The 25,676-nt window shown below is 38.2% G+C and overlaps 2 protein-coding genes and 3 pseudogenes across 2 annotated transcripts; 2 read left to right on the top strand and 3 right to left on the bottom strand.

Moving 5' to 3' along the window:
• On the bottom strand, positions 1–4,584 carry LOC121136336 (annotated as a pseudogene).
• LOC121136380 (olfactory receptor 18-like) lies at positions 4,583–5,509 on the top strand. Its single transcript, XM_040736718.1, has one exon. The coding sequence runs from the start codon at positions 4,583–4,585 to the stop codon at positions 5,507–5,509; it is 927 nt and encodes a 308-aa protein (XP_040592652.1).
• A 1,527-nt stretch (positions 5,510–7,036) lies between these two features.
• LOC121136359 lies at positions 7,037–7,606 on the bottom strand (annotated as a pseudogene).
• Positions 7,607–15,718: 8,112 nt separating this feature from the next.
• On the bottom strand, positions 15,719–18,962 carry LOC121136335 (annotated as a pseudogene).
• Positions 18,963–19,012: 50 nt separating this feature from the next.
• On the top strand, positions 19,013–19,942 carry LOC121136334 (olfactory receptor 18-like). The gene has a single exon (XM_040736665.1). The coding sequence runs from the start codon at positions 19,013–19,015 to the stop codon at positions 19,940–19,942; it is 930 nt and encodes a 309-aa protein (XP_040592599.1).
• Positions 19,943–25,676: the final 5,734 nt, after the last annotated feature.

Here is a 25,676-nt window from a genome sequence, read left to right as displayed (position 1 = left end):
TCAAAAGTCACATTTGCTTGACCTGAAGAAATCAGAGGTCGTCATGTCCATGCTAAATACAGTCTGGTCAGTGTACCTGACCTTTGCAATTGTGGACTTCAGCAGCTCCAAGTCTTCTTTTGCTCTCCAGGATGTTAGGCGCAAATGTGTCCTCCTCATCACTTACCTTGGTGGCTTCCCTCCCATATTTCTTCTTGATGACATTCTTCAGGTTGTAGAAAACTGCTGCTCCAAATGCAGGTGGCTTCCCAGAAACTGGATGTCCCAAGTGTCAGGATCATGAACTCATGTCTTGCATGGTTAACTTGTTGCCAACGTGAGAACCACTGTTGATCACATTGAAGGGGGTAGTTGCAAGATGACTGCAAGGTTGACAGTGAAGTAAACGATGTTAGGGTACAGGCCTACCCCCTTTTCCATGGCACCAGCTTTTCAGACAGCCAGGGATATTTCATTTATGTCATTTGCACCAAATAGATTTATCTTTAGTACTTTCCACTTCAATTATCAGTTTTTATGTCTTGTCTTGTTCCACACAATCCAGTTTCTTTTTTACCAGAGCAGGTGCAATAGTCTTATTGATGTGCTCAATGATCTATATGTCCCTTGCCCACTAGCAAATGTCATTGTCTTAGAGTTCTAGGGCCTTATGTGTGTCAGTGGAAGCACTTTAAGCACAGCAGCTTGGAAGAAACCTTTTGTGGTGCAGAGATCAGCTTCATCAGTGGCATTCCATGAGAGTCAAGGATTTCTCTAGCAGGAATCTTGAGAATAGACACAGTGAATTTCTGACCTTCAAATTGCTATACAGGAAAGAAACTGGTATCTGAAGACAGAGAAGACAGCATTCAGGAGAATTTAATAAACATAAAAAAGAATTACTAAAGAGATCTCAAACTGAAATTAAAGTGGATACAGAAAATTTAGTACATCAAAAACATCTCACAGTTAACCTCTGGAGAACACTCAACAATGCTTCTGCTTCCTCCATTAACTCCAGGAATTCCTTAGAGATTGCAATATTGTGGACCAGTATGAGTAATCACCAACTTTGTGTATTGAGTTTCTAAGGTTATGTAAGAATCACTAGTTATCCCGTCCCTGTAGGTCATCAGCTTGTTCTTCGCAATCCTGGATTATATAACTGTGCTTGCTCTTTCTACAGTGTTCTTCAACAGGAGCCTCTTCATTATATTCACTTCAGGATTCAAGAGTGAGCTTGCACCTTCACCAGCTGACAATCAAGGGAGTTTTATCCTATCAACTGCCTTTCATCATGGCCACGCAGACCAACAGTTTATTTTTGTAAGTTCTGGAGGAACTGAGGATCTAGAAGAGAGTACAAGGTTTATTAATTTTTCCTAATCATATGAACTGTAATAACTTGGGTAACATGAAGGTATAATAACTATAATAAAATTAAGCTTCTCTACTATGATTTTATGTTCATAGTCCAAAGCCAGTCAGTCCTCAAATTCTCATTGAAGTATCTCCAGTGTCTCTTCCCCACATTCCTATAACCAATTACAGCAGAATTATGCACAACTAAGTTGTTTCCTAATAAAAGTAAATTACTCTGGCTAGACTAGTAGGGTGATTCTGTAATTGCACATTGAAGAGAGCTGCTATGTTTGTGTAACTATTAAGATGTTCCCTGGTAGGAAAATCTAAGCTCTATATTTCATGTATCTTACTTCATTTGAATAGTTCTTCAAAATTCCCAAATTATACATACTTGCATAATTATTACTTATAGAATACAAAAGACAAAAACAGTGATTTGGTGGAAATGACTGAAGTCCGTGTGAATCACCTTGCCTGATCAAAACATAAAATGATCTGTTCAGTAAACAGACATTTCCTAATGCTTTATTCTAAAAAAATAGGCCAGTGCCTTCTTTCTTCCTTGTTTCTGAATACTTTTTAATGGAATGTTCACCTCTGCAGTATGGAAGGGCAATTAACATATCTGAGGCATATTTGGAAAAGTCTGAGGACACTGAAACAATAATTTGGCTGAGCCTTTTCTAGTTTCCTTGGTTCATATTATCTTCTTTATACTTTTAAATATGTCTCATCATGTTCCCTGCAGGATTTCAGTGATTCCACACTCATTTGGCCACACTCTCTGAATGCTGAGTTTACAGATCTGTAAAGGCTCCAATCTCTTTTTCTGGATTTCTTTGCTGCTCTCAACATCCTCCATTATTCCAAGGCTCTGCCACTAATTTCTCAATGAGGAAATGCCAGGTCCCTATATCATCTACAGTTTGAAATTATGAGAGCTTAAAAACATACCTGCTGTTAAGTCTTTTGTATATCTTATCAACAGTATATGATTTGTAGTCCTTGAAAATATACATATATGTATGAAATAATGAATGGACACTGAAGCCATGAATGTGAAGTCTAGTGGGGTGATTTAGAGAGGTGAAATGGAAGGAATAATTTTTGTTACTATATTATAGCTTGAAATAGAAAACTAACAAAGTAAAAAGCAAAACCAAAGCACACCAAACCACTACAGAATGAAAGAATGACATATTTGTTTTGAATTATTTTATCTCTGCTATTTATTTATGTGAATAGGATCACTTTATTTGTAATTCTGTTTAGTAAGCACTTTTTCCAGGAACCTCCATACTTATTTAAGTAATTTTGTAAATTGATATAACTTACTATCTCTATCTTTGACATTTTGGATTCATAGGGCCTAAGGAATCATTGCCACAGATATTAAATGAACAATATATGTTTTAAACATTAAATAGACCCTTTTTTCTCTCAAAACAGTGACATCCACATATTATATTTGCTTTGCATTTTTATTCAATTCAGAAATATGATCTAGAAATTGATGCAAGATTAATTGTATATAAATGTTTGATCCCAAGTCATGGACTATAGGGTCATCTAATGATATTAAATAACTGCACGGTTATTAAAAATTTTGTGTATACTCTCACCTAAAGATAAAAGAATGTAAATGTATGAAAAGAAATGGAAAGTCAATTTTGTGTATTGTGAAGACACACTTAAGAGTTTCACATAGTTCTTTGGTCCAGTGCCCTTTGGAAATACTCCCCAGTAAACTCATATTTTCTATATTCTTAGGATTTTTAATTTGGAAAAGGAAAGAAATGCAAAATATCATTTTCCAAATAGAGATTCATTGTTATACTGTGGTTTGTATCAACATGTTGCTATGGAAAAAGTCATAAATGTTCTCTGAATTCATTGATTCCCAACTACAGCCACTGTTTTCATCATTGGAGACAAATAGAAATATATTCAACATGTGAGAGTATCCCATATTGCATTATCTTGAAAGAAGTGTACCCAGGTAGATTTCACCAGTTTTAATGGCAAATATTGGAGGATGTTTTTCATGGGTGTAGTGGGAAAAACAATGCAAAATGTATGATGTTCATATGTGATAATAACAAAATTACAATAGTTTATAGTATAAAACAGAAAAGGGGTAATTAGGATCCATTAGAGTGTTGCCTATAAACTTACATCACTAATATTTTCAACCTTTTACACTTTGAGCAATTCAGTGTGCTTTGATATAAAATTGAACCAGAAATTTCCTCTGTAACTGAAGTAAGAAAAGGGACATCTTTGCACCAGGCCTGACTCATAAGGGGATCACTGTACTGTCTGAGGAGGACGAGTCTGAAACTAGAGCTTTGATTCAAACTGAACTTCATTTTAGGAAATCAGTGTCATTGTTTAGACATTTGAAAATCGTGTTTCTATATCAGATATTTTATTTATATATTGTGAAGATCATCTCCCCAAATTAGATTTGCAGCATAAGATTTCAACTATATTTAATGACATTTCATTATTTTTCACATCACTGGACATTTCAGCTTTGTGAACAGAAATGGTCTGTGATAAATTGGATTTAACTAAGACATATTTCCAAGGGAAATGAGGAATATATAAATTAATAGGTTTTAAAATGTAAATAATATTTTTAAAAAGGCTTACTTAAATAAATACTCAAACAATAAATAGAGGACTTTTATGCCAGAGAAAAAAGAAACCAATAGAAGACATTGGAACCTGAATAAATATTCTGGGTAGGAATCATAAATTATTATTCAGAGACTTGGACTTCACATTGTCAGATACAGTATCAGAAAAGTAAACTTGTCCTGTATTATTGTAGTAAAAAAATCCAGTGTTTAATAGCTTCAAGTTTTCATTTTATTCTAATGACAGTTTTCCTACAGTGAGGATTATACGAAATACCCATTTTGTCTTAAATGTGTTTCCTTTATTTTACTGTCACTACAGGCCAGCTGTTTACAGTAATTCTGGCCTTACATCATCTAGATTGCTGTATTCAATTTGGCTCTCATAACAGGTAGCACATGAGGTAAGAACAAAAGACTATTTACAGTATGGCATTTTCCACAAGTGAGTAATTATTAATGATGTAACACTAAACCTGAGAAAATAACCAGTATTTGCACTTACTTTACTCAAAGTGTAAGGAGAGGCTATATGCTTGTTGGCACCATTGTTAAAAATATTTATTTCTTCCAGAAGATGTTCAAGAAATAAAACCATGCGGAACACAACATCTGTACCAGAAATCCACTTCATTCAACTCTCAGAGGATGCAGACCTACAGATGATTCTCTTTGGCCTATTATTGTCCATGTACATCTTGGCCCTGTTTGGAAACCTGCTCATCATCCTGACAGTAAGCTCTGACTCCCATCTCCACACACCCATGTACTTCTTCCTCTCCAACCTGTCCATGGTTGATATTGGTTTCATCTCCACCACTGTTCCACGGGTGATTGTGGACATCCAGACTCACTGCCCAGTCATCTCCTATGTGGGCTGCCTGACACAGATGTCTCTGATCATAATTTTTGGATGTATGGATGACATGCTTCTGACTGTGATGGCGTATGACAGGTTTGTGGCCATCTGCCACCCTCTGTATTACCAGGTCATTATGAATCCCAGTCGCTGCTGTGTATTACTTCTAGTGTGTTTTCTCCTTAGCCTTGTGGAATTAGTTTTTCACTATGTGGCTGTATTAAGTTTTTCCAACAATGAGGATTATATTGAAATTTCTAACTTCTTCTGTGGTCCTTCTGAAGTTCTTAAGCTTGCCAATTTTGATACTGTCACAAATAATATAGTCCGATTCTGTATGGGCACTCTTTTTGGGTTACTTCCTATTTCAGGAATCATTTTCTCTTACTTTAAAATAGTTTCCTCCATCATGAGATCATCCTCCTCTAGTGGGAAGCACAAAGCCTTCTCCACCTGTGGGTCTCATTTGTCCGTTGTTTGCCTATTTTATGGGACAGCAATAGGAGTTTACTTCACCTCCTCTCTCTCACAATCTCCTGGAAGTTATGCAGTGGCCTCAGTGATGTACAGTGTGGTCACACCTGTGTTGAATCCCTTCATCTACACCCTGAGGAACAAGGACATTAAAACAGCCTTAGGAAAGATTCTTAGCAGATCATTATAATCATTGCCATTCTTTATAAATTCACCATATATCTTTATATTAACTGTACATGTAAGTCCCTGTTAATGTAGCACACATTGCTGATACTTCACAATATTTCAAGATACAGTTGTGGTTATTGAATTTGCATGTATTGTGAATGGGTACTTTTGCAAACATTACAAAAATTAATTTGTATTTGAAGATATGATACTTTCCTAGGAATGAAAGTTGCACATTGTTGAACAACCTTTTATAGTATCAGTGCCATGAACAACTAAAACCTGTGCTCAGGGGCCATTTGAATGGGGTCAGTCTGCTAAATTTTGTTTTAGAAATGACTGAGAACCAGGATGTCAACCAGGCTTCCCAAATATGACCTGAACTAGAAAGACATGGACCTACATACTTATGTGGAAAGGGAAAGCTCAGTGGGCTTCATCCTTAGACAAAGAATTTTTTGGCAGCAGGAGACATATCATCTGTTAGAGAAGAAGGCAATCAATTTGAAAGACGGCAAGGGTGGCTACATACGAAGTAGGGAGGGAGGGATGTGGGAACTGCTGGATTTATATTAATGTACCATTTTTAAAATATTTAAACAAATCAATTAATTTTTATAACAGTATTCACACAAGAATTGCAAATATTACCCCCAGATAATATGTGTGGTATCTGTTACTGGTTCTACTTATGATATACATTGTATTTTGCTAGTTTATTTTTTCCAAAATATATCATAATGTGAGCTGTCAAAATAGGGAGCCTGTTATTTGAAGTGAGAGAATTAAAATTCATGCATATGTATTGATATGAGTAAAATCTGCTAATGAAGGATACTTGGCTTGCAAAATCTCCTGCTCTTTTGATGTCTTACACAGGTTTAAAGGTTGTTCTCACAGATTCCACAAAGCTGCATCAATAAGTCACTGTGGAATGTTGAACAGAGGGATGGGAATATAAGACTGATTCCATGTGACTTATTTGGGGGGGTGATGGAGCTGTACCTATAAATATAAACTATACAAATTAAAATTATTTCTCAATATTTTATGTTTTATGGAAGGTGCATTGTTCAATAATGGCACACTTATGATCAATAATTCTACTTACTATATAAGTTTAAATACATATTTTTAATAAAAACACAGATACCATATCTACTACCAAGTTCAAATTGTGTATTAAAAGGAAACTTTCATAACACAAATACAAGTTAAGTTCATCTTGTTTCAAATAAGACGGTGCTATCACAAAGTGTGACTTTCCAATATTAGGAAAACTGCTTGGAAAAAAAAACACAATGACCTTGTCATCATGAACTACTCACTTTAACCGGACAGTTAGATAATACAGCCCTTGAATTTTGTATGGGGCTTTAGTTATTTTTTTTGCATAAATATGTTGCGTTTATTCAAGATACACTCTTCTCATTTAAAACTAACAGCTAATAAAATACAATGACACGAAAACAGGCACAATATGAAAACAAAGACTCCTGATTTTAGAGACTTAGTATGAAACTTTCCTTACTATGAAATTATCCTTTGAACTTCTTCAGTGTCAATCCTTGGTGAACCAAGATGGCCTCTTCGTGTTTCGTTCCACAATCCTCTTGCCCTGATCCTGTTCTGATGGTTTCTCTCCTGTGTACAGTACCACAGTCTCTACAGTAGGAGCTTTAAAGGGGTCCCCTTCTTGAGCCCATATTTATTGTCTGATTTTTGTTGTTTCCTTGCGTACTTTCTCATAGCAATAGCCACAAAGGACATGTTTCTGCTTCAGGTGACCACATTCAGGGCAAATGTCTATATTGTTCTTAACTTTAATAAGCTTCCGGGGGTCTCTTCTCCTACACAGGTTAACTTCAATGGTGCGTCTGTTTTTGGGAGCTGCCATCCAAAAGATACTATCTAAAAAGCTGGAATTCTCTTTATTTCCATTGGTCTCATGTGCTACTTCTGTGAATACAGATGGGCCCTGGACTGCTAATGCTGGTGCCCACTGAGGACTGGCAACGCCATTCCAGCTCCGCTGCAGTTGCTGCAGCAGCTCCCTGCACCAGCGGAGCGGTCGCGCCGGCCACGGGAAGCGAAGCAGCAGCAAAGCAGACGCCATGACTCTCACTCGGGGCTTTAGTTATTTTTAACAGAGAGTTGCTATATTATAGCCTCACAAGAAACTAGGGTAAATATAAACAATTCCTACTCTTTTTTACTGAAAAGGATTTATATTAATGTGTGAGAATTTTTGAATGGTATTTTATTTTTAATGAAGTGGCCATATTTCACCCTGATTGCGGTTGTCTTTTATATAATATGATTTTCATTCCAGTAGTGTGCCATTAAATGCCAATTATTAGCTTTGTATAGAAACATGAGAAATTATATAACAGACTCTCTGCTCCTAGCTCCAGTGGAACAGGCAGATATATCAGGACCACATCCCTTAGTCTCAGCTTCCAGCTCCAAAAACATTTCCTTGGAAATCCATCAGCCACACAGTCCCTGGAAACAGGCATGCATCTTCACTGTTCCCACCTCTCCTTCAAATCCAATCTACTGTCTTATTCCCCACCCTTGTACCAGACTACATGTTGTAGCCTCTATTCCCAGTCTCCTGCATTCCCAAGGTTCTAGGAAGATCCTTTGGCACACCACACTTTCCTTCTAACTGTGGCCACTGCACACTCCCCCTTCTGGAACAACTTATACCTAAAAGTTTATTCCCAGTATTTAAAATCACATTCTGCTGGGAACTCCCAGTAAACACATGTGACAGTATCTCAGAAGCATTTCCAACCAGGCAATCCACAGGCACCAGGCTTCACTAAGAGCCAATGCAGGAATCTGAAACAAAAGAAAAGAACATTCACCCAACATAGACAAAACCAGATATCAGTTTCTAAAATGACAATCATCCCAAGCCTAAATGCCTATATACCACTGTAAATACACAATCAAAATATCTGAAAATATAATAAATACCAACAACAATACAATAAGTCCTGCATAATGCTATATACAAGAAGCACAGGGCAAGGACTTCAAATTAGCATTTATAAACATGTTTGAGGTGCTTAAATAGGGTAAATATTAATCCATTCCTGAAACATACAAAAATGAACAGTGGAATAAAATAAAGAAAATTCATCAAGACATGAAAACAAAACTAGAATCATTAAAGAATACCTAAACTTAAGTGAGCTGTGAAATGAAAAATTTAGGAACTAGACTAAAATACAGTGAGAAGCTTCACCAAGTCTACAGGGGATAGAAGAGAAATTCCCAGACATTGAAGACAAGACAATAAGAAAAAGGTACTCTAGGCATAGGAAAGGCTAAATGTATAAAACCAGGCACAAAACACAGACAAAACCTGGGACACAGTAAAAAATACCTAATCTAATAATAATGGAAATAGAGGAAAGAGAAGAATCCCAGGTAAAGAGCACAGAAAATATTTCAACAAAACCATAGGAGAAATTTTCCAAAACAGAAAAAATGAGGTTCATGTCAAAGTAAAAGAAGCATATCAGAACACCAAATTTATATAACCTGAAATGAAGTTCCCCATAACACCCAAAAATCAAACCACTAAACATGCAGAAAATAATGTTAAATTACAAGGAAAGAGAACAAATAACATGAAGGCAGCAGAACAATTACAATACTACCTGGCCTCTCAATGAAGATTATAAAATTCAGAAGGGACTTGAAGAATGCTCTACAAACTCTATGAGATCACAGATACCTCCCAGACTACTACAGTCAATTAAATTTTAAATAAGAGATGGAAAAAGGCATTACACGAGGAAACCAAATTTAATAAAATTAAATCTCCCTCTCACATCTCAACCCAAGCAAGGTCCCACTCTTTTGTGGGCCTCATCATCAGGCCAGAAGCTGAGACACCTGTGGTCAGGCTTTACCACCACTGCAGCCACTCACTGGACTCTATTCCCACATGTCCCACTCCACTGCCCAATCACATCTCCCCCATTACCTACTCTGTGGACAGCCTTCTCTGGCAACATCAGCAGACGGTATAGACACAAGAATCATGCATGCCAGTTGGAAGTATAGGAGCAACTAATGTCACCAGTACTATCTACACAAGCTGGAAGAAAAGATGGGTGAATTCCAGTGTAAGAATACATTTAACAACATAAAGGGCAATATGAAACAGGTAGAACCCAGTGATCATACATCAGGAAGATCTGAACACCCCAAAGGGGATAAAGTAGAAAAAAACCAATCTTAAAAATAACTTTATGAAGATGATAGATGCCCTTAATGATGAAATGAAAATCTACAAGAAACTGAGGAAATGACAAACAAAAAAAATCAGAAGAAATCGATACACCACTTAAAGAAAGCCAAGAAATCATTCAGACAGGCAAAGAAAACAATCAGACAGGTAAAGGAAATAGTTTAAGACTTGAAATTTTAATAAAAGCAATAAAGAAAACACAAACCAAGGAAGTTCTGGATAAATGAACAGGAATTACAGATGCAAGCATCTACAGCATAATACAAAAGTTAGAAAAGTTAAAGATATGATAGAGGAAATAGACTCATCAGTTAAAGAAAATGTTAAATCCAAGCCAATTTCAACACAAGACATTCAGAAAATCTGGAACTACATGAAAAAACCAAATTTAAGAATAATAGGCAATCCCACCAGCAATGGAGGAGTGTTCCCCTTTTGCCACATCCTCTCCACCATAAATTGTCGTTGGTGTTTTTTATTTTAGCCATTCTGACAGAAGTGAGATGGTATCTCAGAGTTGTTTTGATTTGCATTTCCTGGATGGCTAAGGATGTTGAGCACTTTCTCACGTGCCTCTCAGCTATTTTAGACTCCTCTATTGAAAATTCTCTATTTAGTTCTGTAGCCCACTTTTTAATTGGATCCTTTGGTGTTTTGGAGACTTGCTTCTTGAGTTCTTTGTGGGGTTAGTGAATATTTTTCCCATTCTATGGGGTGCCTTTTTGTCTTGCTGACTGTGTCCTTTGCCTTACAGAAGCTTCTCAGTTTCAAGAGGTCCCATTTATTAATTGTTGATCTCACTGTCTCTCCTACTGGTGTTATGTTCAGGAAGCTGTCTCCTGTACCAATTTGTTCAAGGGTACCACCCACTTTCTCTTCTAGGAGGTTCAGTGTGGCTGGATTTATGTTGAGGTTTTTGATCCACTTGGGTTTAAGTTTTGTGCATGGTGATAAACATGGATCAATCCGCATTCTTCTACATGCCAGCCTCTAGTTATTCGGCCACTTTGGAAATAAGTATGGAGATTCCTCAGAAAAATGGGAATAAACCTACCACAAGACCCAGCAACTTCACTCTTAGGCATATATCCAAAAGATGTGCATTCATACAAAAAGGATGTCTGTTCCACTATGTTCATAGCAGCATTATTTGTAATAGCCAGAACTTGGAAGCATCCTTGATATCCCTCAACCGAAGAGTGGATAGAGAAAATGTGGTACATTTACACAATGGAGTACTATTCAGCAGAAAAAAAAACAGTGGAATCCTGAGATTCACAGGCAAATGGATGTCACTAGAAGAAACCATCCTGGACGAGGTAACCCAGTCACAAAAAGAGAAACATGGCATGTACTCTCTCATATATGGATTTTAGACATAGATCTGGGGAGTGCCAGCCTACAATCCCATGGCAGAGACTGTGGGAAACATAACCTTCATTCAATGCCTGATGGAAGAAGAGGCAGACTCCCATGGCTAAGCACTGAGCTGAACTCAAGAAAGCCAGTAACAGAGAGGGAGGACTGATGACCAAAGGGATTAAGACTGGGCTGGTTTAACTCCAGAAACAGCTGACCTGACAAGGGTTGTCTCTTGAATCCCAGGCAAATGCCTGGGAATCCAGCATGGGACTGATCAAGACCCCCTGAATGTGGGTGTCAGTGAGGAGGCCTAGGTAATCTATTGAGCCTTTGGCAGTAGATCAGTATTTATCCCGGCTATAAAAATGGACTTTGGACTCCCATCCAACAATGTGAGATGCACACTCACCCTGAACTCTTGGGGGAGGGTCTAGGCCCTGCCTCGATGAAATGACAGACTATGGACACCCCCATGGAGGGCCTCATCCTCTGGGGAAATGAGAGGATATTGGGGGTTGGAGAAGGGTATGGGAGGAGGGGAAAGAAAAGGAGAAGGACCTGGAACTGACGTTTGAAGCAACCTTGTTCCTTTTTTTTTTTTGGTTTTACGAGACAGGGTTTCTCTGTATTGTTTTGGAGGCTGTAAGTCCATCCCGGCCTCAAACTCACAGAGTTCTGCCTGCCTCTACCTACCGAGTGCTGGGATTAAAGGCGTGAACCACCACCACCAGGCACAAACTTTTTTCTAATTTAAATTTAAATTTAAAAATAAATTTAAAAAAACAGAAAATAAGTATAAAAGACAAAGGAGATTTCCAGCTCAAAGCAAAAAAAAAAAAGAAAATGCAACAAAATAATAGAAGAAAACTTTCCCAACCTAAAGAAGCACATGCCTATGAAGGCACAAGAAGCTTATAGAATAGCAAAAAGACTGGACCAGGAAACAGTTCCCTTACCACAAAATCATTAAAACACTATGCGTACAGAATAAAGGAAGAATATTAAGAGCTGCAAAGGAAAAAGGCCAAGTAACATATAAAGGCAGACCTATAAGAATTACACTTAACTTTACAATGGAGACTCTAGAAGCTAGAAGGAAAGTACTTGATAGTTTGCAGAAAGCAAGAGACCCTGGATGCCGAGCCTAGACTGTTATACCCTGCAAAATTTGAATAACCATAGATGGAGAAATCATAATGTTTAAATTTTAAAAAATACCTATCCACAAATCTAGCCCTATAGAAAGTACTAAAAGGAAAACTCCAACCCAAGGAAGTTAGCTGCATCCACAAAACTAAAATCAATATATAATCTTACACCAGTAAAACCCAAAGAAAGAAAATACATACACATTACAACCATCACCACCACTACTAAAACAAACAAATAAAAAGAAAAGGAATAACAATCCTGGTAATTACCACCTCTTAACATCATTGGATTAAATGTGCCTATAAAAAGAAAAAGTACGACAGTATGGATTGAAAACCAGGATCCATCCTTCTGTTACATACACCAAAATCTAACAGACAGACATTACCTCAGCATAAAAGATTGGGTAAGGACTTTCTAGTCAACGGGTCTTAAGCAAACTGCTGTACATATTCAAATGTCTAACAAAATAGACTTAAAACTAAAATTGATAAAAAAATGAAGAGGGTCATTTTATGTTTATTGAGGGGAAATTCCATCAAGATGAAGTCTCTATTCTGAACATTTATGCTCCAAGTACAAGGCTACCCACATTTGTAAAAGAAACATTACTAAAGCTTATTTAACATGTCAAACCTCACACATTAGCAGTGGGAGAATTTCAACATCCCACTCTCAACAATGGATAGGTCTACTAGACAGAAACTTAACAGAGAAGTGAGAGAACTAACAGATGTTATGAATTAAGTGGACTTAACAGACATCTACATATCGCTTCATGCAAACACAAAATAATATATCTTCTTTTCACACCTCATGGAACCTTTTTATAAAATTGATCACATAGGCGGCAACAAAGCAAATCTTACCAGACACAAATATTTGGAATAACCCCCTCTATCTTATCAGAACACCACGGCTTAAACTTAGAATTCAATAACAACACACATAAAGAAATCATACAAACACATGGAAAGTGAACAAATATCACCTGAATAACCACTGGGTCAAGGAAGAAATAAAGAAAGAATTTAAAGACTTCCTTGATTTCAATGAAAATGAATGCACAGCATACTCAAACTTATGGGACACGATGAAAGCAGTGCTAAGAGCAAAGTTCATAGCACTAAGTGCACATATAAAGATTGCCTACATAAATCTCACAGGATAGACTTAACAACACGTCTGAAAACTCTAGAACAAAAAGAAGCATATACACCCAGGAGGAGTAGATGATAGGAAATAAACAACTTTGGTTGAATTAAAAAAGAGAGGATAATACAAAAAAATAAAACTAGAGTTGTTTCTTTGAGAAAATCAACAAGATTGATAAACCCCATGCAAACTAACCACAAGGAAGAGAGAGAATATATACATTAACAAAATCAGAATGTAAAGGGGAACATAACAACGGACACCGAGGAAATAGAGAGCAACATAGTGAGACTGTCTCAAAATAAGTGCTAAAAGTAGAAAAGAGTGGGGATGGAGAGTTGTGTTATTGCTTGCTTAGCATTTGCAAGACCCTAGGATTAATCTTTCAGTGCCACCACCTCAACATCCACATGAATAAAAGACCAACATTTGTTTTTCTACAAAGATGAACAGACCCAAGGACCTCAACTCTTCATGTAGCCCTAGCTTAGCTCTTTCTTGGGACTCTCTCACATTTCCATTCTTGTTCATCTCCATTCCTTTGTGCCAGCTTTAATTCCCACAAACACTTTCTACCAGAGATCACACAGGCTGGGACTCAGGTGGAAAAATTTCACTATTCTTCCTGTCTGCCATTACTATGTTTTCCATTCTCACAATCCTGTAGCAGCCTGCTTGCAGAAGCCCTTCACCTCTCCCTACCTCCTGGGGACTCTTGCTACTTGATTCAGGATCAGCTGGGTCTTTCCTGCTGACCACCTGAGTCTTACTTTCCACTCCATCTTCATTCCTTTTTGTGGGCTATTAATTTCCACAAACACTCTCTAGCCCATCTCCATTCCTTTCTGCCAATGACCTACCCAAAGAAGTACTCTATACCAGAGACCCCAGAGCCACCACACTTTCCTAGGGAGGGTAACAGCAACCAAAGAATGTAACATCCACCTACCAAGGACAGACCAGATACCAACACCAAGAAACACCTCACACTCCATAGCTCCAGATGCTTAGACCTCAGTGTAGAGACACAAACCTGCACAGCCAAGGCAACATGCCTCTACCAGGTCAGTAACCCTATTGCTGGAGGCATTGAGGAATACAATATAGCTGAAGCACAATACTAGGACACTAGGACTTCAAAATTAGCAATTATGAATATGTTTAAGGATCTTATAGAGAATATGAATAATGAATTCTATGAAAATGGAAACAGAATGAAATAGCAAAAACTTTCAAGGTATAAAAGTAAAATTATCTATTAATTTACTAATTTATTTTGGTGTTATTGAGGTTTTATTTTGCATGTATAACCACTAAGGTCTCGCTTGTGGCAACCCTAGAGATTACACTGGAGTTATGAGGGCCCAGACACTGGTAAGTTAGGTGACAGAAAAAATGATTTGGACAAACTACATGATTTCAAAGCTTCGGTTTCCAGCGGGGCTCCAGGTAGTCAAGTGTGGCTTAGAACATGTAAGGAAGCTGTGGCATGGGAGGCACAATCACATGGCCAACCTTAAGCCATTTCCGTGACATTAAGTACAGAGTCTAAGCAATTGGTGATCCAGGGAACTCCAGTCTATGCCTTACTTTTTCAGGGGATTCTTGCAGGACCTGTGAGCAAGCTGCCTATCACTGACCATATTTCCTAGATTCTAAGCATCTGATTGTATTTGGCTGGGGGCTCTGATTATCAAGGGGCACCAGTCTTGATCTGCCCCATGCAGTACCCCACCATGAGGTCAGCGATGAGATTATCCTCAGTGTCCCCATAGCAATGGAATTTCTTGATGCACTAACCATTGGACTGGGCCAGCTTACACTCCTGCAGAGACTTGGTCCCTGTGCCATTCTTGTTAACTTGGAGCAGGAGGCATTTGTATGACTTCTCAGTCACAGCCTTGGCAATTCACTTAGACTTGGTTACCATGAGATCATCTGCAATCACCTGAATGCCTGAAATAAGTGTGCATTTCTGCCAAGCTCCCTAGTTGTCCTATTCATTAGGCTCTTTAATGGACGCCACAGGAAACTCCTGGAGGAAGGACTTATACAGGTCAGCAGTCTGGTCCAGAGTGATTTACCTGTTCGAATAAATGGGAGACTTGAAGTCCAGGTCATACTAGCCAGATCTGAGGAACTCACAGGCTTCCATGTTCCTGTCTGTGACACCATGGTCAGTGTAGTTGGCCTTAACAATGGAGCTTTCAGTAGCTCCAATCATTCTTTGTTCTCTATGATGTTATGCTCAAACCTGTCCTCATCACTCACATTGGTAGCTTCCTTCCTTTATTTCTTCTTTATGACATTCTTCAGGTTGTGGGACATCTCTGCTCCACTATTTATGGCTTCCCAGAAACCTGGACATGCCCACAGTGTCATGAACTCTTGCAGGGCCAATGTGTTGCCAGCAATAGAACCACCATAGATCACATTGAAAGTTTGAACCTGCAGGATTATTTAGGGGGTGCCAGAGAAGCCAATGATGAGAGGGCACAGGGACACCCCATTATCAACAGTGCCAGCTTTTAAGTCAGGCAGGGTCATTTCCAATATGGAATTTGCACCAAATTTAGATTATTTTCAGTGCCGTCCGTCTCAATGATCAGTTTGTCCATCTTCTCTTGTTCTACAATATCCAGTTTCTTTCTACTCAGAGCAGGTGCAATAGTCTTACTGATGTGTTCAACTGCCTTTTAGACCCTTTCCCCAGAAGCACAACTTACCATTGTCAGGGAGTTCTAGGGACTTATATGTGTCAGTCTGTAATGAGAAAAATGAAAAGACACTAACTAAGCAAGGGAACTCTGACCCTAGGCTACGTGACAGGAGGCCTCAAACCATTCCCTCTAGAAAAAGGGAACTCAAACCCATCACCAGCTGTGTCATCATCAGCTTTACTTGGATAAACAACAGTTGTAGCTTCTTTGGTCAATAACTTTTGTCTTCTATAGAAACTATATAATTTTGTATGAAACTTTGTAACACGAGATCATGAGTCTCATGACCATTTCTCCTGCCCCCCCTTTTTTTACTTACTCTTATGCTCTTAAAATACCTTGCATTTGAGGTTTGGGGCCCCCACTCTCCAGACAGAGTGGCTCCACAGCTCACTGGTTTTTCGAAATAAAAACATTCTTGTGCTTGGGTTCAGGTGTCTTGGCTCCTTGAAGCTTTGGGGGTCCCTCTCTTGGTTGGTACAACAAGTGGAGGCACTGTTGGTCAAAGTAGCTTGGAAGAGACCTTTTGAGATACAAAGATGAATCTCAACAGTGGGATTCCCCAAGAGTCAAAGATCTCTCTGGTATGCATCTTGGGGATGATAATCATGGTAAATTTCTGGCCTTCAGACTGCCATACAGGAAAGAAACAAGTTTATGCAGACACAGAAGAGAGCATTCAGTAAAATTTAATAATAAAATTACTAAGGAGATCCTAAACTTAAATAAATCAGGACATGTAAAATTTAGTAAGTGAACAAAATCCTCATAACTAACCTCTTGAGAACATTCAACATCTCTCCTGCTTCCGCTGTTAACCCCAGGAATTCCTTAGAGATTGCAATATTGTGGACCAGTATGAGTAATTACCAGCTCTGTGCATTGAGTTTCTAAAATTATATAGGTATAATTAACCCATTCCTGTAGGTCATCAATTTGATCTGTAATCCAGGACTATATAACCCTGTTTGCTCTTTCTACAGTGCTCTGCATCAGAAAGCTCTTGCTATTATGCTCACTTTGGTATTCAATAGTGAGCTTGAGTCATCCCCAGACAACAGGAAGCAGAGGTTTGTCATATCCACCCTTCATCATGACCACGCAGGCCCACAGGTTATTCTTGTAAGTTTTGGGGGAATTTAGGATGAAGAAGAGAGTACAAGAATTATTATTTCTTCCTATGGTAATTTGGGCAGCATGATGGCATAACTGTTATTAAAATTTGAGCCTCTCTATTGGGATTTGATGTTCTTAGTTGTGATGGCAGTCCTCAAATTATCATTGAACTATCTACAGTGTCTCTTCCCCACATTCCTATGACCTATGAGAGCAGAAAATATGCCCAACTAAGTTGTTTCCTAATCAAAGTAAATTTCTGTGGCTATGCTGGTGAGGGTGATTCAGTAACTTTACTTTTGAAGAAAGCTAGGACATGTTTGAGAGACTAAGATCTTCCCTGGTTGGAACATCTGAGCTCTATGTTTTATGGCTATTACTTCATCTCAATAGTTCTTCCAAATCCCAAAATAATAAACTGGATAATAATTATTTTATACAAGATAACAGACAAAGATAGTATTGCTGTGTAACATGTAGTAGGTGGTCAGGTAGAAATGAGTGAAGTCTTGTCTGAATTATTTGCCTGATTACAACACAACATGATGTTTTTAGTAAACAGTCATTTCATAATGCATAATTTTAAAACATTGTCCATGTATTTAAAAAAATGGTCTCATGGTTTCTGGATCTTTTATAAGGGAGTGTTCACCTCCGTTGTGTGAACTGCGGGTATTAGTCTGATTTACAATTGGAACCGTCTGAGAACATTGAAACCATAATTCAACTCAGGCTGTTCTAGTTCCCTAGGTCCATATTATCTTCTTTGTATGTTGAGACATGGTCTTATCATGTTCCGTGAAGGATTTCAACAAACATGCGCTCATTTGGCTGCACCCTTTGAAGTGATGGATTTGTAGATATATGCATTCTGTGTTTTATTTTTCTGGATATTTTTGATGCTGTCAACATCCTCCATCATTCGAAGCTCAGCCACTAAGTTTCCAATGAGGGAACCACATCAGGTCCCTACATTGTCTGCAGTTTGAAAACATGAAAGGTTAAAAAGATACCTGCTGTTAAGACCTTTGGATATTTTCTTAAAACTATAGGAATATTATTCCATGAAAATATACATATAGCCAAAAATTATGAATCGACACAAATCTATGAATGTGAAACAGAGTGGGGTGAGTTATATGGGGAGTCTGAAGAGGTGAAAAGGAAGGAAGATTTTTTTCCTATATTATAATTTGAAATTTAAAAATAATGAAATAGAAACCAAAATTAAACCAAACCAAACCACTGCAGAACCAAAGGATGACGTATTTGTTTTGAATTATTTTTCTCTGCTATTTATTTATGTAAATTAGGACATGTTAATAGTAATTCTGACACACCTTAACTATCATATGACCAAGTTTATTAAGTATATTTTCTATGAATGTTCCTCATTATGTGAGTATATTTTGTATATTGATATAACTTACTACCTCTAATTTGTACTTTTTGGCCTCCTTTTTCTGTGAATACAGGCCAGCTAGTTACAGTAATTCTGGCCTCACAACATCTAGGTTACTGTATTCAATATGTTCTAAGAACAAAACACTATTTACAGCATGACATTTGCCACAACTGAGTATTTATTGATGATGTCACAGTAAGCTTGAGAAAAATAATCAACATTTCTACTTACTTGACTCAAATTGTAAAGAAGGTCTACATACATACATACTATACATACATACTGGTCCCATTATTAACAACATTTTTTATTTCCTCCAAAAGATGTTCAAGAAAAAAAAACATGCAGAACACAACATCTGTACTGGAATTCCACTTAATTCAACTCTCAGAGGATCCATACCTACAGACTGTTATCTTTGGCCTATTCTTGTCCATGTATATCTTGGCCCTGTTGGGAAACCTGCTCATCATCCTGACAGTAAGCTCTGACGCCCATCTCCACACACCCATGTACTTCTTCCTCTGCAATCTGTCCATGGTTGATATTGGTTTCATCTCCACCACTGTTCCAAGGATGATTGTGGACACCCAGACTCACTGCCCAGTCATCTCCTATGTGGGCTGCCTGACACAGATGTCAATGTATCTAATTTTTGCATGTATGGATGGCATGCTTCTGGCTGTGATGGCATATGACAGGTTTGTGGCCATCTGCCTCCCTCTGTATTATCAGGTCATTATGAATCCCAGTCGCTGTGGTGTCTTACTTCTTAGTTCTTTTATCCTTAGCCTTGTGGACTTACTGATCCATTATGTGGCAGTATTAAATTTTTCCAACTGTAAGGATTTTTTTGAAATTTCCAACTTCTTCTGTGGTCCTTCTGAACTACTTAAACTTTCCTGTTTGGATATTTTAACCAATAACATAGTCAGATACTGTGTAGGTGCTCTCTTTGGGTTACTTCCTATTTCAGGAATCCTTTTCTCTTACTTTAAAATAGTTTCCTCCCTCATGCAATCATCATCATCAAGTGGGAAGCACAAAATCTTCTCCACCTGTGGGTCTCATTTGTCCATTGTTTGCCTGTTTTATGGAACAGGACTAGGAGTATACTTCAGCTCGTCTCTGTCAATTTCCCCAAGAAGTAATGCAGTGGTCTCTGTGATGTACACTGCAGTCACACCTATGTTGAATCCCTTCATCTATAGCCTAAAGAACCAGGACATTAAAACTGCCTTAAGGAAGATTCTGAGCAGAGCATTTCATTGACATTCTTTATTAATTCACCATATACATATAATATCTATCTATTAATTGTACATGTAAAACCCAGTTAATGTTTCACACATTATCACTTGTTTTTCCCCGATATTTACTGATGAATTGTTGCAATATAGACTGTTGAAATAGTATGAAACCATCATGGGAGTACCCAATTACTATTTGATTGAATTTACTGCCCATTCCACAAGCTGGAACCCATTGTTCAAGTGGCCAGGAACCTGAGAATTGATAAGCCATTGGACTGAGGGAAAAGTCAATACTACTATTGTGCTATAGGAAAATAGCAATAAAACTCCTATTGTCATCCTGCTATATTCAATCAAAGCCTCACTTAGTCATCATAAGAGAAGTTTATCCTTCTAGTAAATGTAAATAACATACAGACCCACAAGTGGACAATATGCAGAGAGTGAGAGACTTTGAAAAACTCTAATCCCAAATGTGATGCTTTAATCAATCCCTTCCTCTCATTGATCTGGGGTCTATTCAGAAGCATGGGTGGAAAGATTCTAAGAGCCAGAGATGATGGATGACTCTAAGAAAACAGTGCCTTCCAGATACAACATGAGACTGGTACTCTTATGAACTACGAAGCTTGTGGTGCCATGCACAGGTCTTAAACAGGTGGAAGATATAGTCACGACACTGAGAGGGGGAAATGGATATGGGTTCCCTAGAAATTATCTGCAATTAATATTTCACAGGCTATCTTAACCACACTAAAGTTAAGCTACATATAGTTGTCCAACACAGAAACTAGTCCATAGTATTTTTGTCTTATTAGTCTTTTGCTTATATATTTTAGTTCCTGTTTTTGTGTACTCTTTTTTGGTTTTTATTTGAGGAAGAGAGTGAGAGCAAACATCAAGTTTGGTGAGTAGGGAGGTGGTAAGGATCTTGGAGGAATTGGGAGGGGGAAACATGATCAAAATATATTGTATGAACAAAATGCTTTTAGTTAAAATCTTCAAGCACTGTAGAGAAAAAAGATATATAAATGACTAAGAAACTTCTGAAATATAATCAACATCTTTTATCATTAGTGAAATGACTATCAAAACCACAATGTTGCTTTATGCAAAAGTAGGATAGGAAATGATGATGATGATGATGAAGAAGAAGAAGACAAAAGGAAAATATGTGCTGGTGACAACATGGGGTAATTGGAGATTTTATCCATATTTTTATGGAAGTCACCTGGTTCAGCCACCTTCAAAGGAAGTTAGAAGTCTCTCAAAAAATTAACAGTATCATTGTAACATGACTCAACAGTTAATAATGTTTATGAACAATGGAAATTGTTTTTATAGTACTTCTTTTCCCAGTTTGTTTCATGCATATTTAGTGATAATAAATATTTCTGAATGCTTAATATATAATTTCTTACTTTTTTGACCTGTGCCAGAATGACAAGTATATGATATAACCGTTTTGTCTCATGTTCTCAAACAGCAGAATTTCATATTATTTTATGGGAGATTGGATATTATTGGGGCTGGAGAGATGGTTCAGTGGTTAAGAGCATTGGCTGCTCTTCAAAAGGTTTTCAACTCCCAGCACCCACAACTCAGGCAGTTGTAAATCCAGCTCCAGGGGATCTGATGCCTTCATACAGACATAGATGCAGGCAAAATATCAGTGCATATGAAGCAAAAATAAATAAATCATAAAATTTCACTAAAAGTTCAAACTATCTCTTCTTTTATGTTAGATATAGGATTTCTTCTTTAGTAGCCACACATGTTTCAGGCTAATTATATTCCTGTATACTATTTACCCCAATATTGTTTGGTCTGGGAAATGATCCATGATAGTTTCAGTTTAGAATGAGTATGTTTATTAAGTACATGGCAAACCAAAGTAAAAGAATAAATACCTAGTGACACATGGCTAGACAGACAGACAGATAGCAAAACATGGTCAAATCAGGTGCTCAAAACATCCCACAGAATAGGGGATGGAGAAATGGGTCAGAGGTAATAGCTTTTGCTGTTCTAGTCAAGGACCAATTTCTGTTCCCAACCACCCACATGCCAGATCACATGTATTTCTAACTCCATTTCCAGGAAATTTAATTCTTTCTCTTGGCCTAAGTGGGTACCAGGCATGCACATCATGCTCATACATATAAGCAGAGAAACATTTATACACATAAAATAAAATCACTTAGCATTTGACTGAGGAACCATCACCGAGGTTGCCAGAGCAAACCACTAATACAGGCAGTCCCAGGAACACAGTGTCCTCTCAGATGAAGCTTCCCGATAAAAGGACAAAAAGCCACAAGTAGAGGTGACATTTCTAAACCAGGCAGTTACAACATCTAGCAGATATTGACCATAGACATTTAGGTAGTCAGCTGGAGCTCCTGACTGATCTCACTCTCTGTGTCTGAGCTTCCCGCAGCTGAGCTTCTGCCTTCTCTTTCTCACTGCAGGCATTTTATGTCATGTAATAAAACACAGTAACCTGTGTTGAAAATGGATCAGCTTCCATCTGTTCTCAAGAGATCAGTGTTTTCACCCTTAGGCTGTTTGACTCTTCTTGACCCCTGTTACAGAATTCTGGGTCAGCCCATTCCCAGACAAAGATTCTTGGAGTACACTTGATATTAAACATACTTGGGTATAAAGTGTGTGTGTAGAGGGGAGCAACATAGCTTCCAGAGTCAGATCCTCAGTGAGCTTAAGTAGCACATAATGTACATTACACCCACCAACAGATATTCTTTAATTAGCTCTTTTTCTTCCTCATTTATCTCTCATTCTCTTAACACAGACACACATATCCAACATCACTTATTGTGAAAATCTCCTTTTTCTATTTTCTACGTTTGAACTGACTCTTAATTGACCTATTAGGGACTGGTAAGTGTATCTTTCTTGGGGTGGCTGTGATCACCAAGTTTGATTAAACACTGGCTATAGGGACTGTAGCCTGTTTACAATCTCTAAATCTTGGTTTTAGTAGTAGCATGGAGTGTGTGTTTCTACAGGTGCCCGCCACAACCCCAGAAATGGGCTTGTCTTTTAGGACACAAAACCACTACTATTTTCAAAATAACAGTTATAGTGTTTAAATAGACTTTTGTCCTAGATATGTGTGAGCTCTTTCTCTTTTTTGTTATTTTTTTTAAATTAAAAACAAGCTTGCTTCACAAGTCAATCATAGCTCCCTCTCCCTCCCCTTCTCCCCTGCTCTCCACTTCCTAGAAACCCCCATCCAAACCCCACTCCACTCCCTAGGGTGGGTGAGGCCCTCCATGGGGGTCTCCAAAGTCTGTCATATCATCCCGAGCAGGGCCTAGGCTCTCCTCCATATACCTAGGCTGAGAGAGCATCCTTCCATGTGGAATGGGCACCCAAAGTCCATTCGGATGCCAGGGAGAAATACTGATCTACTACCTGAAATCCCATAGACTGCTGAGGCCTCCTTACTGACACCCAAATTTAGGGGGCCTGGATCAGTCCCATGCTGGCCTCTCAGCCATCAGTCTGGGGTCTATGAGCTCCCCCTTGTTCAGATCAGCTGTTTCTGTGAGTTTTACCAGCCCAGTCTTAACCCCATTGCTCATCATTCCTCCCTCTCTGCAACTGGGTTCCAGGAGTTCAGTTCAGTGTTTATCTATGGGTTCCTGCCTCTGCTTCCATCAGCCACTGGATTAAGTCTCTAGGATAGCATTTAAGGTAGTTATCAATCTCATTATCAGGGAAGGGTATTTAAGGTAGCCTCCAAGAACTCTTTCATTGGGTTTTTCTCTCCCATTGATCCTGATAATATCTTGAGACAATAATCAATGATAGATATTAGGTAAGAGACCATCTACTTGCCGCTCTACCTCCCAGAAATCAGGCCACACTTTCCAGTAATCTGTCCTCTGTAAGGACAACCCTACTTTGAGCATTCAGGCTGTGTGGGTGGGTCGATAGGGGGAGAATGAAGCCAGTTCCTCTTGCTTTCAACAGCAAGATAAATTCATGCCCCTGCTAGGCACCCAAGTCTTTTGTTTCCCTTGGCATGCTGGCTGGTTTTGCCCAGTTGAGTCACATGGGAATAAGGAACATCAATTGAGGAAAAACTGCCATCAGAACTGTCTGTAAGCATGTCTGTGTGTCATTTTCTTGAATTATAATTGATGCAGTAGGGTTCAGCCCTCTTTGGGCAGTGCTGCCCTTAGGCAGGTAGTTCTGGGAAATTAACAAAGGTAGTTGAACAGGATCTTTCTTCCATGGCCTCTGTTTCTGTTTGAGTTCCTACACTAGCTTCCTTCAATGATGGACTGGGAGTGTGATGTATAAGTCAAATAAACTCTTTCCTAACCAAGTTTCTTTGGGTTATTGCATTTATCACAGCAGTAGAAAGCAAACTAGGATACATGTAGACTGCATCTGACAATGAAACAGTGAGGGATTTGTTACCCCTGAAAGCCTATAAAAGTAATAAACCTTTGTTCTGTAGGGTGTCTCTGAGGGCCACTTACAGGCCTAGCTCTCCTTTTAGAGCCCATATCATGCTGTACATAGCATACATCTCTGCTACTCCCCACTTTAAGCATCTCTCCTAATGAAGGCAAGGCTGCCTCACCCTTCATGGTCCCACCATGCCTCTGATATGAGCTCTTTCTAATTCACTCCTACTTCAAGGCCTGATGGTGGGCCCTTCCCACTATGATCACAAGACTCTGTCTCTTAATGGGGCAATCTTGTGGCAACTCCTTTCTGGATCCTGATGCTCTGATGTACTGGTCTCTGACTTACAACAGTGAAGGACTGGGAAGAGTCTGTTTTCCAACCTGTATAAAGGGGTATGTGGCTGTGTGGATCACTGTCTCCAGTTGGTTTCCTGAGAAGGAGTTTGCCTCCCTCTAAGATGAGACAGAATGAGAGCCTAACTTGGGGAAACACTGATGGCTTGTTGTTTGGGGTCCACAGCTGTTAACTCTGACTTTCTTGGTAATGCATGGTAATTCTATTTAGAGAGATAGACTTGAATGAAGAAATGAATTTAAAATGAAAATTTATAAAAATAAAATGGTGAATTTAACAGAGGATACAATGGCATTTGTACTTAATGAATTGATTCTGGTCTTAGTCCACTAATTTTCTGATCAATGGATATGATAAATGCTACCAGAAGAGATGTCCACTCTGAAAACTGTATTTCTATTTAAATGTAATACCATATAATAAACAGTATATCCTTTCATTCACACCCACATTTTCAGTAATGTCTGTGAAGGTCAGAGAAGCTATTAAAACAGGATTTCAGTCCTCACTCCCTCATCATTTTCACCTCCAAAGAGTACTTGTCAACTGATCTGGAAATAAGATCATTACAATTTGTTTTCTTTCAAATCACTATTGATAGTTTTAGAACCTTAAAAAGTCAAACCCTTTGAGATTGATTTCTGCGTTTTCAGATTTAGTGTTTCAGAATATGAACACTTAAATAAAAATAGTGAAACTGACAGAACTTGGGATTGTCTAAAATGTATTTTAAGTAGTTTACACAGAAACTTATGAATATATGAAGGATTTTTGGATATAGATATGCATTCCAATATAAATCCTGTACTTTCAGATAAAGATTGTGCTAGTGCTTATGTAGTAGAAAATCTAATGTAGGTGTGGGTGGTGCAGATATTGATGCTGCAAAGAGCTGAATTCAGATTCTCTTGATAAATTGATCAATTTTAAGACTCTGGCTTAGCTTCTTCAAA

The sequence above is a fragment of the Mesocricetus auratus genome, unplaced genomic scaffold, assembly GCF_017639785.1.
Source record: "Mesocricetus auratus isolate SY011 unplaced genomic scaffold, BCM_Maur_2.0 Super-Scaffold_100066, whole genome shotgun sequence".
NCBI classification, from domain to species: domain Eukaryota; kingdom Metazoa; phylum Chordata; class Mammalia; order Rodentia; family Cricetidae; genus Mesocricetus; species Mesocricetus auratus.
The sequence above is the reverse complement of the archived record's forward strand: the minus strand, read 5'-3'. Positions and strand labels throughout refer to the sequence as shown.

What these genes read in the sequence shown, in the direction of transcription:
- LOC121136380 (XM_040736718.1), top strand. Translation starts at nt 4,583, where the DNA reads ATGCGGAACACAACATCTGTACCAGAAATCCACTTCATTCAACTCTCA.
- LOC121136334 (XM_040736665.1), top strand. Translation starts at nt 19,013, where the DNA reads ATGCAGAACACAACATCTGTACTGGAATTCCACTTAATTCAACTCTCA.